Source organism: Dendrobates tinctorius, unplaced genomic scaffold (genome assembly GCF_039654945.1).
Source record: "Dendrobates tinctorius isolate UK_male_01 unplaced genomic scaffold, ASM3965494v1 ptg000460l, whole genome shotgun sequence".
Taxonomy (NCBI): domain Eukaryota; kingdom Metazoa; phylum Chordata; class Amphibia; order Anura; family Dendrobatidae; genus Dendrobates; species Dendrobates tinctorius.
In genome coordinates, this window is record NW_027362122.1 from 202,958 (window position 1) to 220,350 (window position 17,393).

At 42.5% G+C, this 17,393-nt stretch overlaps 1 protein-coding gene across 3 annotated transcripts in view; it reads right to left on the reverse strand.

The window, feature by feature from the left end:
- Positions 1–17,393, reverse strand: part of MTRR (5-methyltetrahydrofolate-homocysteine methyltransferase reductase) — a 700,332-nt gene that overhangs the window by 172,505 nt on the left and 510,434 nt on the right. For all 3 annotated transcript variants that reach the window (XM_073564571.1, XM_073564570.1, XM_073564569.1), the window contains exon 12: positions 3,788–3,906. In XM_073564571.1, coding sequence (XP_073420672.1) covers positions 3,788–3,906 — 119 coding nt within the window. The remainder of the gene's footprint in view (positions 1–3,787; positions 3,907–17,393) is intronic.

Consider the following 17,393-nt stretch of genomic DNA (forward strand, 5'->3'; position numbering starts at 1 on the left):
CTATTGGAGTCGTTCAAGACCTACTGACATAGGCGAGCCAATTTTTTGGGAGGAAGACGACATTCCTGATTCTGCGAATCAAGGATTAAGCCCAAGAACTGCTGGACCTTCATGGGGTGTAGACGGGACTTCTTGATGTTTAATAGCCACCCTAACCCTTCCAAAGCCAATTTTGCTTTCTGCAATTGATCCAGACAATGGACTGCTGTTTTTCCTACAATAAGGAAGTCATCCAGGTAGGGGATTACTAGGATGTCTGCCTCCCGTAGATGTGCCATAACCTCCGCTATAACTTTAGTGAACACCCGGGGGGCAACTGCTATACCAAAGGGAAGGGCAACATATTGGAAATGCTGCAACGACCCCTCCAAATGAACTGCCACTCTAAAGAAACGCTGATGAGACGCATAGATGGGTATATGGTAATAAGCGTCCTTTAAATCCAATACCACCATAAAACAATTTTCAAACAGCAACTTTATTGTGGAGCTGATCGTTTCCATTTTGAAAGGTAGAATGACTAGGTATCTGTTAAGCGCCTTCAGATTAATTATGGTCCTGTTGGAATTATCCGGTTTACGGACCAGAAATAAGGGGGATTAGAAGCCTTCGCCCTTTTCTGCCTCTGGTACCATTATCAGTACCCCCTTCTGGCATAGTTCAATAACCTCGGTTTCTAGGGCAGTCTGTTCCGCCAAGGAAGACCTAAGCGGAGTGGCTCTAAAGCTGCTCTGAGGGACACAGGCAAATTCGAGCTTTAGGCCTGCGGCCACCAACCCCAGGATCCAGGTACTGTTCGAGATCTGCGACCAGGCTGGGTAGAAGGCCGATAGTCTACCACCCACCGGGGCTTCTAGTCATTGGGGAGGTTTCTTGGACTCACGGGATGCTTCTTGGCATCCCCCTCCAAACGTAAAACCGGTACCTTTTCTCTTCTTATCTTCCCATCTGCCCCGGTCCCCGGACGACCTCTTCCGAAAAAATCTCTTCCTAGCAAAGGGACGCCTATAGGAAGTGGTGGGTAGGGAAGGGAATCTCTTTTTATCATCGCCAGCCTTCTCCAGGAGTTCATCTAGGACTGGTCCGAATAGATATTCTCCCTCACATGGGATGGAGCAAAGCCGGGATCTGGCCTGGATATCCCCGGGCTAGCATTTCAGCCATATAGCCCGTCGGGCTGCATTCGATAGCCCTGCGGCCTTGGCCGCCATTCTCGCAGACTCTACTGATGCGTCGGCTAAAAAGGCTGCCGCATCCTGGATGGTAGGTAGGGTTTTTAAGATAGATTCCCTCAAGGCTCTGTCTTCTAGCTGTGTTTCTAATTGGTCTAGCCAAACCATCATAGATCTGGCCGTGCAGGTAGCTGCGACCGCTGGTCTCAGGGCGCCAGCTGACATTTCCCATGTGCCTTTCAAGTAGGAGTCTGCCTTTTTATCCAGCGGATCCTTCAAAGAGACCATGTCATTAAAGGGAATAGTAGATTTTTTGGACGCCTTAGCCACTGCTGCATCCAATTTCGGGGCTTTGACCCATTTATTTACCACAGGGTCCTCAAAGGGATATCGCCGTTTAAAGGATGGTGGTAGGGAGCCTTTTCTTTCCGGTTTCCTCCATTCTTTATTAATCAAATTTTGTACCTTATCGTTTAACGGGAACGACTTACGTTTCCTGGGGTCTAAACCCCCAAACATTAGGTCCTGTGCTGACCATTCAGGTCTGGTGTCTGTTACCCCCATGGTAGCCCTAACTGCCTTGACTAGTTTGTCCACTTGGTCAAGACGTAGGCAGAAACGGCTGGCATCTTCTTCTGAAGAGGATGCGGACTCTGAGGTGGAGGGTTCTGAGGAGTCTTCGTTCCCTCTAGGGTCTGCTGAAGAGCCTGACTCTGAGAAGCTCGCCCTCTTTCTCTTCCTAGATGACTCCCCCTGGGGTACGGATTTTAGGGCTTTAACCTCCGCTCTGATTATTTCCCTTAGACTTGTAGCGAAGTCAGGGGTCTCTTCTGCCACCTACAGGAGGGGGGACAGAGCAAGGAAGTATGCTTGTAACATTTTGGGACTACACCCCCCCCCCTTTTTCCATTTCTTTTTTTTTTTTTTTTTTTTTTTACAGTCTGCCGTATGCATGATTGGCACAGCCTCTTAGGGTAGGCATCCGAGAAGGGGCATTTACAAAGGGCGCACTCCCTGTTTTTTGCCTTGTCAGTACATTTCTTCCCCTATAGGAGGAAAAACATAAGGGGGACACTGCGTCAGGGCACATTCACGAAAATCTCTTACCCTGAGCAGAAGGTGTAGGTACCGGATCACGGGGGGGCGAGCTGGATCCTTCGGCCTGGAGGAAATTCAGTGGCCGGATTGTCCAGTTCGTTTCTTCTTTTGCTGGGAGCTGGTTTGGGACATTTCTGAGGTACGCTCCTGCTCTTTGTCCAGCTGTGGCACGGGAGCTTGTGGCTCGTCCATGCTGCCTCTGAGCTTGAAGCCGCTCAGCAGTGCATCTGTGCCCTTTTTCTCCCCCCGGAAATCCGGGTTCGCAGGTGATGTGATCAGGGGCTGATTTTCGCCCTCCCATTTTCCCCGACGTCAACCCCCCCGCATGCCGCGACCCCCCTCCCGCCCCCACCACCCTGACGGAGCCCGCGCCGGCGATGCACGGGGGGAGAGAAAGCAAGCCGGCACCCGACTTCCGGTCCGGCGCCACCAGCCCTGCCCCCACTGCGCCACTTCCGGTTCGGGCTTGCGCGGCGACGCGCAGGCCGTCAACGCCACCGGCCCCGTCGCGCCACTTCCGGTCCGGGCGCGCGCGAGGACGCACAGACCACCGGCCCCGCCTCACCGCGTCACCCCCGGCCCGGCACGCGCGAGGATGCGCAGGCCACCAGCGCCGCCGACACATAGCGCTCCCCGGACACCACCGAAGTGCAGCCGCAAGTGCTGATAGGGAATTTAGATTGTGAGCCCCAATTGGGACAGCGATGACAATGTGGATAAACTGTAAAGCGCTGCGGAATATGTTAGCGCTATATAAAAATAAAGATAATAAAATAAAGATTAAGCAATACATCAATATAATCAGCATACTGAATCTGTCACTCATTTGTGCTACATTCAGAGAAGGCAAAGTAAGCAAACTGACAGGTTCCTGTTAATATAAGAGAACTTATCTACTGTATGTCTAGCTGAAGGAGCACACACGCACTTTGGTAACTGCTCCAGCTACTACTTGGCTGCCGTAGTTATAAGCTGCACACACCATAAGAGGATGGTAGTAATATGGATAAGTGTCTCTGGGGAATAAGAGATAAGTACGAGTATAGTATTTTATATATTGATTTTTAGGCTACATTGGACACAGTTTATAAAACGAAAACTTTTACTAAATATGTACTCTAGTAAGGTCATATTAATATTTGTGGATCAAAAAGGTTTTCTGGTTTCAGTAAACCCGTCCCCCAGCTGCAGAAAGTTTTTTTTTATTTTATTTTTTTTATTAAGAGTGCTCTCTGCATGGTTCCCTGTGTCGGTTATTGTTTGCAGTGCTGATGTCACGTTGAAAGCATTGCGATCAACTGAGCACAAAGAGATCTGCTCTAGAGCCACTGAGCTCACTGACTGGCTACAAAACTGTTGACATGATGCCAGCGCTGCAGAGAACAACAGACGATCAAGGCAGTGGCAAAGACTCAGCGCTGGATCCAGGAAAGGTTAGTAAAAGACAGCTTGCTTTTTAAAAGTGGTTTTCTTAAACAATCCAAGACACAGTACAAAACACAATGTTGAATACTTACCTATGTTGTAAAAATCCAATGTATGGTGCAATTCCAGTTCCTGCTCCCAACATTATTATTGGGATAGAAATATCCATTGGCAATTGAAATGAAGTAGATGGCCGGATATATATTGATATCTAAATGAGAAAATAAATCTGTTGAAGACACTGTATGGAGATAAAAAATAACAATATACTCTTATAACAGTAAATGTTAACAGATTCTCTAATAAACATTAACCCTTTCATGACGCCATACATTTCTGATTTTCCATTCTCGATTTTTCCTCCTTCTTCCAAGGGCCATAACTTTTTCTTTGTCAGTCAATATCGACATATAATTTTTTGAGGGACAAGTTGAAATTTTAAATGAGATTCATTTTGCTACATAGTGTGCTGAATTAAGGGAAAAATAAATTCCAAGTTTGATGAAATTACCAAAAAAATACAAAAACAAAATTCTGACATTGTATTTTTGGGAATTGTTTTTACAGCGCACATTGTATGGTATAAATTAACGGACATAAAGATTCTCCAGGTCAGTACGATACCAAACCTATATTTTACTGGTGAAAAAAACTAAAATTTGTTTGAAAAAACAAAAAAACAGATGATTGCATCACAATTTTTTTAAGACCCATAATGATTTAATTTTTCTGCTGATGGAGCTATATGAAAGCTTATTGTTTTGCAAATCAAGCCAAAACTTTTATTGACATGGTTATAGGATCAATCAAGTTAGAGAAAAGCCAGCACTCAGTCCTTCTTGAGAAAACTCTCCATTTACTGTAATTTTATTACATACATGCTAAAACCACTGAACACAGATCCTCAAACATCTGATGCATTTCGGAAATTATCTTCCTTAATTCCTTTACCCCCTAAGATGGTTTACACATTAATGACAAGGTCAATTTTTTACAATTCTGACCAGTGTCACTTTATGGGTAATTACTTTGGAACACTTCAACGGATCCTACTCATTCTGAGAATGTTTTATTGTGACATACTGTACTTCATGATAGTAGTAACATTTATTCAATATGACTTGTGTTTATTTGTGAAAAAAATGGAAGTTTGGTGAAAATTTAGATTTTGAAATTTTCAAAATTTGAATTTTTATGCCTTTAAATCAGAGCGTTATGTCACACAAAATAGTTCACAAGTAACATTTCCCACATGCCTAGTTTACATTAGCACAATTTTTGAAACAATTTTTTTGTTATGAAGTTATACGGGTTAAAAGTTGACCAGTGACTTGTAATTTTTCCAACAAAATTTACAAAACCATTTTTTTTTTAGGGACCACATCACATTTGAAGTCTCTTTGAGGGGTTTATATGACAGAAAATACCCAAAAGTGACACCATTCTATAAACTGCACCGTGCAAGGTTCTCAAAACCACATTCAAAAAGATTATTAACCCTTCAGGTGCATCACAGGAATCTGTGGAATATGGGAAAAAAATCATTACTTAAACTTTTTTTTCCAAAAATGTCACTTTAGAACAGACTTTTTTTTATTTTCGCAAGGGTAACAGGAAAAAAAGGAACCAAAAATTGTTGTGCAATTTCTCCTGAGCATGCCGATACCTCATATGTTGGAGAAAAACACTGTTTGGGTTTGCCAGAGCTCAGAAGAGAGGGAGTGTCACTTGACTTTTTGAATGCAAAACTGCTGAAAAAATTAGTGAATATCATGTTGTGCTTGGAAAGCACCAGATGTGCCTAAACAGTAAAAATCCCCCACAAGTGACAACATTTTGGAAACTAGACCCCTCAGGGAATTTATCTAGAGGTGTATTGAGCACCTCGGATCCCTAGGTGCTTCAAAGAAGTTTATAACATTGAACCATGAAAATAAAAAAAACACATTTTCCCCACAAAAATGTTTTTAAGACCCAAATGTTACATTTTCATAAGGGCAACAGGAGAAATTGCACAACACAATTTCTCCTGAGTATGCAGATACCCCATTTGTGAGATAAAACTACTGTTTGGGTGCACGGCAGGGCTCGGAAGGGAAGGAACATCATTTGACTTTTTGAATGTAAGATTCAAGTCATTAGTGGATGCCATGTCCCATTTAGAGAGTCCCTGACGTGCCTAAACAGTGCAAAGCACTCTCACAAGTGACCACATTGTGGAAACTAGACCCATCAAAGAATGCATTTAGATGTGTGATAAGCACCTTGAACCCCCAGGTGCTTCACAGAAGTTAATAATGTTGAGCCGTGAAAATAAAAATAAAACTCACATTTTCCCCACAAAAAATGTATTTAAGACCCAAATTTGACATTTTCACAATGGTAACAGGAGAAATTGCACCATACAGTTTCTTGTTCAATTTCTCCTTAGTACGCAGATATCCCATATGTGGTAGAAAAATACTTTTGAAGCACAGTGAAAAGCTTAGAAGGGAAGAAGTGCCATATTGAAATTCAAATTTTGCTGGAATGGTTTGAGTGCAATGCTATGTTGGCAGAGCCCCTGAGGTTCCAGAACAACAGAAGCCCTCCATATGTGAACTCATTGTACAAACTACATCCCCGAATGAATTCATCTAGGGGTGCAGTGATCATATTGACACCACATGTGCCTCACAGAATTTTATACCATTGAGTGGTGAAGAGAGAATAAATTGCACTTTTACCACTAAAATGTTGTTTTAGCCCTAAGTTTTTAATTTTTCTAAGGGCTAACAGGAGAAATTTTTTACAACAAAGTGAGATCCAATTTTTTCCTGAGTGCATCACAGTGCTAAGCTCAGAAGGGAAGGAGTGCCATATTATAGTGCAGATTTTACCATTATGGTTTGCAGGTGCCATGACCCACTGTTAGAGCCTCTGAGGTGCCAGCACAGCAGAACCCCCCATAAGTGACCCCATTTTGCAAACAGGTGTGTAACAGAATCTTATACAATTGTGCAGTAAAGAAAAAATAATGACATTTTTACCACCAAATTTTTGTTTTAGCCCTAGATTTTGCATTTTCACACAAGTGGGTAAAAATGGCACCAAAATTTGTCCCAAAATTCTACTGAATGCGGCTGTACAGAGTTGCTTAATCACACGGCGAGACTCAGGAGGGACAGTGCACTATTTGACTCCAGGATCGCAGATTTTCCTAGAATAGTTTCCATATACAAAGCCCCTAAGTGCTAGAAGAGCAGAATCCCCACCTCAATGACCCCATTGTAGAAATTATACACCTTTGGGAATTTATCTACAGGTGTAGTGACAACTCTGACTCCATGGGTGTTTTCCAGAAACAAGCAGCAGTGTAATGTTACTGAGTGAAAATTGCAAACTACTGTTGTAGTGACCAGTACGCTGTAGTAATCAGTACCTTTTATTGGGTACATTTTACGTTACTGTCACAAAATGACTGGCCCTGTGTGACACGACCCAGCAATCGGTCAGTCATTAAACAGCAAACAAACAAGGGAACACCGGGGACACAATTACAACAGTGAGCTGTTGTGAGTTCATTCTCCCCTTCACCTTTGATGTCTGATGAACTCCCTCTGCTGGTGAAGAGAGGTAGTGAAATTGATTGGGATGGGAAGAACCTGTTATCTGAACAGGCGGAGTGTGATTGGACATCTGGAATTTCTGAGTGGATATAAGGCAGCCGACGCCCTGCAGGGTTTGCTGGTGATCCTTTCTGCTCTGAGCTCTGGCATCCAGTTTTAGTTCCTGTCTACTAAAAGCGAAGTTTTCGCCCTACTATTATTCCATGAGATTTTGTCTGGTTTCCTTAGTGTTTGTATTCAACCAGTCCTGGTTGGGACTGGCTGAATTCCATTTTTGTCTCTGATCAGTTGCTCTCTTTGCTCTGTTTTTAGAATATAACTGAGTACTGATATAGTGATTTTGAAGTCTAGCGACTTCAGGGCCTTTTCCCCTATCAGACGGTTGGGACATTTTTGGTAGGGCTTTTTGCGGATTGCAGTCAGCATCTTTTCTGTCCTGTCCTATCTAGTTAGTTGGGCCCCATCGTTTGCTCAGCCTGTCTTTCTGTCAGTGTTTGTGTTTTCATCTGTTTTTCACCGACAATACATGTTGGGGGCTGTCTATTGCTTTGAGGTCTGCTCTGGGGCAGTTTAGATTTCCCCTTTCCTTCTTTAGACTTATGTAGTTCTCCGGCTGTGACGAGGGGTCTAGGGCACCGTAGGAACCCCCCACGGCTACTGTTAGTTGTGGTGTATAGGATCAGGGGTCTGCAATCCGATAGCTACCAACCTCTCCGGTTTTCTGGACTTAGGTTGTACTTTTGCTTTCTCCTCCTCCGGTGACTCATTCATAATAGTGAGCCCTGCGATCGGAAACAGGGAAATGGACACTGCCTGCACTCTCCTGAGGCTGTGCCCTGGTCTATCCTGGCGTCCCTATACGGCTTCTTTCAAACTGTCGTGGAGCAGGATACCTTAGCCCTCACTTGCCCTGCACCTTTCCCTCAATAGGGGATTGGTAAATGCGGACACTGGTCCCACCGCTGCACTAATATAACACCAAGGGAAGATATACAAACGAGGTAAGACAAACAACACTTAGCTTTCTGCTGCAATGCACCGCACAGCAATGTTAGGCACCAGATCACAGCATTCAGCTGAAGCAACACTGCCAGCTCCAGACTCCTGCTTGGTTGGTCTCCAAAGAGGAAGTGTATCACCAACAGTTAGCTGAAGCATTAGGTAACCTTTTAAAGGAAAGTGTGAGTGGTCACTACCTACATCAGCAAAACTCACCTAGCAATGAAATGTAATTACACCAGCGGCCACCGGGGGGAAAAACTGATGCTAACCACCGATGGCCTGAAAGGAAAAAGTTTATATATGAGAATGCAGATCTGCCACAGATCCAAAATTTGAATCGTGACAATTACATTTTAGATCACATTTATCCAGCACTCAACGCTGAGCACTTACATTTTGGTTTCCATCTAAATCTTCAATTGACAGAATTCAGATGAAACCCCTGAGGGATCTATTCACTATAATGAGGCAGCAGAGTTACTCTGAACTCTGTCTGGCTTCTGTTCAGTGGTGTCCTTTTCAAAAGTGCACAAAACTGTGGCCAACTGCACTTTTATAAATGCCTAAGATGACGGTCTCCGCCGGATCATAGGCCAGACAGCATCCATAGTGCTTCTACCTGCCTCATTATAGAGAATTTTCCACCAGGGGTTCCGTCTGAATCACATATTTTAGAAATCTACATGGAAACCCCAGTGTAAGCGCTCAGCGTAGAGTGAAGGATAAATGTGCGCCAAGCCTTACTCTGATCTTTGGAAAAAAAAATGAAAAGAGAGGCGCAATGAGTGTACCTGTGTTAAAATTAGCTTCCCTAAATAAAAAGACAGGGTGCTCACCTTGAGGGGTTGTGCCACCCTTGCACAACCCCGGTGTAGACGCTAGTGGTGGGTGGGGAACGTAGCCTCTCACCTCAGGACGGCACTGCACGCGGCTGACAGCAACCTCCGCTCTCCTGTTCGGTCCGTCTCTCGCTGGTTTCCGGACGTGATCCTGTGGCCGGCACCAGCCGTAAGTACGATACCAAAAATCCTGGAGTTTTCAGTGTCGCTCGGCACCTGCAGGTCCTCTCACACACACCTGCCCTCCAAGCTGCTCCTGCCGCTAGTCCTCAAGGAGAGGAAATTTAATAAAATGCTGCAAAAAAAGCAGTCTATAGGAGCGCTAAAGGAAAGGTAAAAACCAATAAAAAAGTTTAAAAATCAGCTTTTATTCTTCCTCCAGTACCCACAATGCGTTTCCACGGTCACAGCCATCTTCCTCAGGTGGAATGAAGGAAGCATCCATTGTTACAACATTTAAAGGTAGCCCTAATTGGAACAACCCACAATCCTATGCAACTTCCCCTTAATGTTACACGTTAACCCTTACATCCAAAATAAAAACATATATAAAACCTTATTAACAATTCATTGTACATATGGCAGATTACAACATTCAACCTCATCAATATTCCATAGAAAACCATAATAACAACCCCCCTTTTCCAAAAGAGAAAAAAATTAAAAAATTTTCAAAAATTTTTTTTTCAAAAAAAGTTTTTCCCCAAAATTTTTTTTAAAAAAAATTATTTTCCTTTTTTCTCTTTTTCCCTTCCTTTTCCTTCCCTTCCCCTTTCCTCTTTTCTTCTCTTTCCCCTTCCTTTCTCCTTCTTCCTTCCCCTTTAAAAAATGAATAATAAAAAAATCCTCCAAAAATTTGCAACTTACACATAAAAAGAAATCAATCATAATCACTTGAACTATTGACCCTACCTGGAGACTTTTTCTATAGTGAGATTGAGTCCCTCTGGATATAACGTCCCCAACTTAAACATCCAGTAACTTTCTCTTCTAATAAGGTTGCTCAGCCTCTCATCACCAGAATCCTTAATATGATCAATAATGGTCAATCTTATCTTCCCTGGATCCTTATTATGACTCCCTGCTAAATGTCGGGGCACACTATGTAACTGGTAGCCCGAGCGGATGTTCTGCCTGTGCTTGTTCAATCTTGCATGTGCTGTTTGGATGGTCCTTCCCACATATTGGAGCCCACAAGGACATTCTAACTGATAGATTATATATGTGGACTGACAAGTAACCCTGTGCTTGATCTGGAATGTCTCATTGGTGGTGTTAGAATGAAAATTCCTTGCATTATCCCGAATCACTCCACAACACAAGCATTTGGGTACTTTACATGCAAAACAGCCCCAGCTGCCATTAGCATTTTCATACATTGTTTTATATTTCCGCGTTATGTTGCTTGGTGCTAACAAATTTTTTAAACTTCTATTTTTTCTATAAATAATATTTGGTTTGTCGGGAATCATTGGGGCCAAGAGAGGATCTCCTTGTAAGATGAACCAATGTTTCTCCAACAATTTACGCACAATTGATCTAGAATGACAGAAGGTAGTTATCAAACTCCATTTATTCCTCTCCATATTTACCTCAGGTGTTCTATTTTTCTCCATCTTTTTATGCATAAATCTTTTGTAAAATTGCACATCCTCTTATAAGCATCTTTTAAAAGATTTTTTTGATTATCCTTTCTCCACAAACCTCTTTTTGAGGATTCTGGATTCGGTTTGAAAGTCCTGGTCAAAAGTGCAATTTTTCCTTATTCCTGATACTACTATGCCTGCTGAACAAAGGGAATTTACACTGAAAGCCATCTCGTTCATTCTGAATAACAATGTGTTTTGCATCGAGGGGGAATTTTACCGTCAGTTAAAGGGCTGCGTAAGGGAGACGAGATTCGCACCAAGTTATGCCAATTTATTCACGGGTGCGGTGGAGTCCATCCTCATTGCGCAGCCCAGTATTGAAAAAGAAGGGGTGGCCTTTTACCGAAGGTTCATTGATGATTTGTTAATCCTGTGGAGGGGGGCGGTAGAAGAGGCAGAAACATTTGCTAATAATGTAAACATGAATGATTGGGGAATAACCTTCACGGCTGCCATTTCCACTGATTCCATCCAGTATTTGGACTTATGGGTGCGGCTTGACGACCTGGGGATGGTGTCCACTGCAACACATTTCAAACCAGTTGATGTCAACAGCTATTTGAGGTTTGACAGTGGGCACCTCCCTGGGTGGGTGAAGAATGTGCCCTATGGCCAATATTGGAGAATAAGGAAAAATTGCACTTTTGACCAGGACTTTCAAACCGAATCCAGAATCCTCAAAAAGAGGTTTGTGGAGAAAGGATATCAAAAAAATCTTTTAAAAGATGCTTATAAGAGGGCGTGCAATTTTACACAAGATTTATGCATAAAAAAGATGGAGAAAAATAGAACACCTGAGGTAAATATGGAGAGGAATAAATGGAGTTTGATAACTACCTTCTGTCATTCTAGATCAATTGGGCGTAAATTGTTGGAGAAACATTGGTTCATCTTACAAGGAGATCCTCTCTTGGCCCCAATGATTCCCGACAAACCAAATATTATTTATAGAAAAAATAGAAGTTTAAAAAATTTGTTAGCACCAAGCAACATAACACGGAAATATAAAACATCGTATGAAAATGCTAATGGCAGCTGGGGCTGTTTTGCATGTAAAGTACCCAAATGCTTGTGTTGTGGAGTGATTCGGGATAATGCAAGGAATTTTCATTCTAACACTACCAATGAGACACTCCAGATCAAGCACAGGGTTACTTGTCAGTCCACATATATAATCTATCAGTTGGAATGTCCTTGTGGGCTCCAATATGCGGGAAGGACCATCCAAACAGCACATGCAAGATTGAACAAGCACAGGCAGAACATCCGCTCGGGCTACCAATTACATAGTGTGCTCCGACATTTTGCAGGGAGTCATAATAAGGATCCAGGGAAGATACGATTGACCATTATTGATCATATTAAGGATTCTGGTGATGAGAGGCTGAGTAACCTTATTAGAAGAGAAAGTTACTGGATGTTTAAGTTGGGGACGTTATATCCAGAGGGACTCAATCTAACTATAGAAAAAGTCTCTAGGTAGGGTCAATAGTTCAGTGATTATGATTGATTTCTTTTTTATGTGTAAGTTGCACATTTTTGGAGGATTTTTTTATTATTCACTTTTTAAATGGGAAGGAAGAAGGAGAAAGGAAGGGGAAAGAGAAGAAAAGAGGAAAGGGGAAGGGAAGGAAAAGGAAGGGAAAAAGAGAAAAAAAGGAAAATATATATTTTTTTTATTTTTTTGGAAAATTTTATTTTTTTTATGTTTTGGAAAAGGGGAGTTGTTATTATGGTTTTCTATGGAATATTGATGAGGTTGAATGTTGTAATCTGCAATATGTACAATGAATTGTTAATAAGGTTTTATATATGTTTTTATTTGGGATGTAAGGGTTAACGTGTAACATTAAGGGGAGGTTGCAAGGTTGCATAGGATTGTGGGTTGTTCCAATTATGGCTACCTTTAAATGTTGCAACAATGGATGCTTCCTTCTTTCAACCTGAGGAAGACGGCTGTGACCGTGGAAATGCGTTGTGGGTACTGGAGGAAGAATAAAAGCTGATTTTTAAACTTTTTTATTGGTTTTTACTTCTCCTTTAGCACTCCTATAGACCGCTTTTTTTGCAGCATTTTACTCTGATCTTTGTTAGGCAAAACTAACAACTCAATAGTAGGTTTTATTTTTTACGAAGTTCATCATGTGGTATAAGCAATTAGACGACATTATTCTTCAGGTCGATGTGATTACAGTGATACCAGATTTATATAGTGTTTTTATGATTGGCATCTGACACACACTAAAAGACACTTTTTATTGCAAAAATGCATCGCCATATTTTGGGAGCTATAATTTTTCCATATTTCAGCTGACTCTGTGTGGGCTTGTTATTTGCAAGATGAGTTGTTGTTTTTATTGGTACCATTTTTAGGTCCATGACATTTTTTGATCGCTTTCTATTCCGATTTTTGGGAGGCAGAGTGAACAAAAACCACCAATTCAGGAATTGTTTTTTTGGGGAGGGGGTTTATGTCCCATGTGTGGTAAAACTGATAGTGCAGCTTTATTCTTCGGGTCAGTACAATTACAGTAACACTACATTTATATTTGGTTTTGGTGCTTTTACACAATAAAAACTATTTTACAGAAAAAATTATTTTTGAATTGCTTTATTCTGAGAGCTGTAACTTTTTCAGTTTTCTGCTGATGGAGTTGTGTGGCAGGCTTGTTTTTTTGTGGGACAAGATGACGTTTTCAGCAGTACTATTTTTATTTATATCCATCTTTTTGATCGCATTTTATTCCACTTTTTGGGACAAGATGACGTTTTCAGCAGTACTATTTTTATTTATATCCATCTTTTTGATCGCATTTTATTCCACTTTTTGTTCGGCAGTATGATAAAGATTTTTGTTTTCCTTTTTTTTTTACAGTGTTCACTAAAGGGGTTAACTAGTGGAACAGTTTTATAGGCTGGCTTGTTCCGAACGTGGCGATAGCACATATGTGTACTTTTATAGTTTATATTTTTTCATCCAAATATTTATTGAGTACAGCAAGGACTGGGAGGCAGGTGCTGGGTAATAAAGAGTGATACAATCCCCTGACCCAAGACAAACCCAGCACCAGAGGAAAAAAAACAGCAGCCAGAACACCACAAGAAAATGGCGGATAGTCACAAACTAAACAGATTCTAACAGTACCTCCCCTTTAACTAGGATCCTCCGGATCCTCTAGGCCGGGCCTTATTTGGAAATCTCCTGTGAAAAGCCTTAAGTAACCTTGAGGCTGAGACGTCCACAGCTTTCAGCCTGGAATTGTCCTTGGGACCGAAGCTCTTTCAGGACACGAGATACTGTAACCCTCCAATGTGCCATCTGGAATCAAGAATGTATAAAATCTCAAACTCGCAGTCCTCATCAATTGGAGGAGCATACGGCATAACCACCTTATCTGGCGTGTCAACTTTCTTCAGCAAAGACACATGAAAAACTAAATTAACTTTCCAGGACGAAGGAATGTCTAATCTCACCGCTGCCGAGTTGACAATCTGAGCCACTTTGAAGGGTCCTACAAACTTAGGCGCCAACTTTTTAGAAGGGATCTTCAAAGGCAGATTCCTAGAGGACAATCAAACCATGTCCACAACAACAAACCTCGCTTCCCTTCTCTTGTCAAAATATTTTTTAGACCTCCTATTAGCCTGTTTCAGATTATGGTGCACACTGGTCCAAACCCTTTCCAAATTTCCAGAAAAACTCTCCTCCTCAGGCACCACCGCCCCAATCCTAGAAAAAGGACTGAAGGATGGATACTTCCCAGTACAACACAAAAAGGAGAACACCCAGCCAAAGAAGACATAAGATTATTGAGAGCAAACTCAGCTAATGGTAGATATTCCGACCATCTCCTGATTGTCTGCTATAAAACATGTCAAAAACTGCTCAACGTCCTGGTTCTTCATCTCGGTCTGTCCATTGGACTCCGGATGATAACCAGACGAAAATGACACATGAACCTTAAGTCTGTCACAAAATGCACGCCAGAAGCAAGCCACAAACTGTGGTCCCCTATCGGAGACAATGTCCGTGGGAACACCATGGAGCCTGACAATCTCCTTCACAAATGCCCTGGCAAGTGTCTTAGCACAGGGTAATTTATTGAACGGGACCAGATGACACATCTTACTAAACCGGTCCACTACAACCCAGATGACAGAAAAATCCTCAGAGACTGGCACATCAGTGATAAAATCCATCGCAAGATGCGTCCATGGAGAACTAGGAATCTCTAAAGGGTAAAGCAACCCTGCAGCCGGAGCATGAGAAGCCTTAGACCTAGCGCACACGGTACACTGACGCATCCACTTGACAAATTCTCTTAGCCACCACGGCCTCCAGAAACTCTCACCGATCAACTTTCTAGTTTCGGCAATCCCTGGATGACCCGCCAAACGAGACTCATGACATTCCGTAAACAAAGCTCTCCTCAGGGCTTTAGGCACAAATAATTTCCCATATGGAGTGTTAGTTGGTGCCCCATCTTGGGCTTTAAGAATGCTATTTTCCAACTCAGAACCTAATGCTGCTACCACCACCCCTCTCTGCAGAATAGATTACTCCTTTTCAGTATTAACCGCTGGCGAGAAACTTCGAGACAAAGCATCAGCTTTAACATTCTTTGTTCCAGGGATATACACTGCTCAAAAAAATAAAAGGAACACTTAAACAACAGAATATAACTCCAAGTAAATCAAAATTCTGTGAAATCAAACTGTGCACTTAGGAAGCAACACTGATTGACAATCAATTTCACATGCTGTTATGCAAATGGAATAGACAATAGATGGAAATTATCAAGACACCCTCAATAAATGAGTGGTTCTGCAGGTGGGGACCACAGACCGCATCTCAGTACCAATGCTTTCTAGCTGATGTTTTGGTCACTTTTGAATGTTGGTTGTGCTTTCACACTCGTGGTAGCATGAGACAGATTCTACAACCCACACAAGTGGCTTTGTGCAAGGAGGAACAGGAGGAGCACTACCAGAGCCCTGCAAAATGACCTCCAGCAGGCCACTAATGTGCATGTGTCTGCACAAACTGTTAGAAGCCGACTCCATGAGGGTGGTCTGAGGGCCCAATGTCCACAGATGGGGGTTGTGCTCACAGCCCAACACCGTGCAGGTCACTTGGCATTTTCCACAGAACACCAGGATTGTCAAATTCACACTGGCGCCATGTGCTCTTCACAGATGAAAGCAGGTTCACAATGAGCACATGTGACAGACGTGACAGAGTCTGGAGATGCCGTGTAGAGCGATCTGCTGCCTGCAACATCCTTCAGCATGACCGGATTGGCAGTGGGTCAGTAACGGTGTGGAGTGGCATTTCTTTGGAGAGCCGCACGGTGTTGGGCTGTGAGCACAATCCCCTGAGTAGCACCTGGGACAAACTCAATAGCGCAATTTTAATCTCTATGAGGTGGTAGAGCTTGTGTCTCAACTTCTGAAAATACTTTCCAGAATTCCTGAATGGCTTCAGGTAGCTCACTCTTCACAACAGCAGCAATGTGTACATCACAACATTTCCCATAACACCCCTGACCCCAGGATCTTATTGTACTTGATGACCAGTTCAGTACAGGATTGTCCATTTTTAACCAGGGTAACCCCAGGACAACTGGAAAAGGCAATTTATCAAGTACAAATAAATCTAAAGATTCCTGGTGTTCCATATTCACAGTGAGTGGAAACCCGGTGACCTTTTGGGAAACACACCCATGCTCTAGAGGAGAGTTATCACTACAGGAAAAGGGGATGAGAAAGGTACAGAATCATTCTTATAGTTGTCTAGAAATTGTTGATCAATCAAATTAAGTGCAGAACCACAGTCCACCATCAGTTGAAAATCAATAGAATGCCCACAACAGGTAGAACTACCAGAAAAAGAAACTCCTGCGGAATGTAAAAATGCAGTACGAATGGGAGGGTTACTCTGATTGACCTTCTTTTTTCTCTTTTCCTTGCTTATGCGTCCTTCACATTGCTTACTAAAATGGTCAGCCTTACACAATAAAGGCATAGCCCCTCAGAGAACCTTCTCTCCCTTTCCTGGCAAGGAGAGGACATCGCCCCAAGTTGAATTGTTTCCCCACAGTCAATGGGGCTCTCCTGAGAGACTGGATCAAGCAAAATTGAAACCTTCTCCTCATTCTACCTATCTCTCAATCTTCTATCCACCCGGATAGCTAACTGCATAGCAGCTTCCAGCGTAGCAGGTGCAGGATATGCAATGAGTAAATCTTTAACCCTGTCATTCAAACCTGCTAAAACTGACTCTTGAGTGCTGGATCATTCCAGCTGACTTCTGCAGACCATTGACTGAAATGGGTACAATATCTCTCAGCGTCGCCAGAACCCTGTTTCAGCCGTCTGAGTTCTGCCTCTGCTGTAGAGATCCAATCAAGATATTCATATAATACCCCCACAGAAAAAAACGCTTCTACTGACATCAAACGGGGATCATCTGAACCAAACTTGCGGCTCACCTCGCAATAATGACATAATCCTCACACGCTGTAATTCAGCCCCTGAAGACCTGGGTCTAAACTGAAAATAAAGTAAACATGCATTTGTTAAACAAAAAAAAATTCCTGC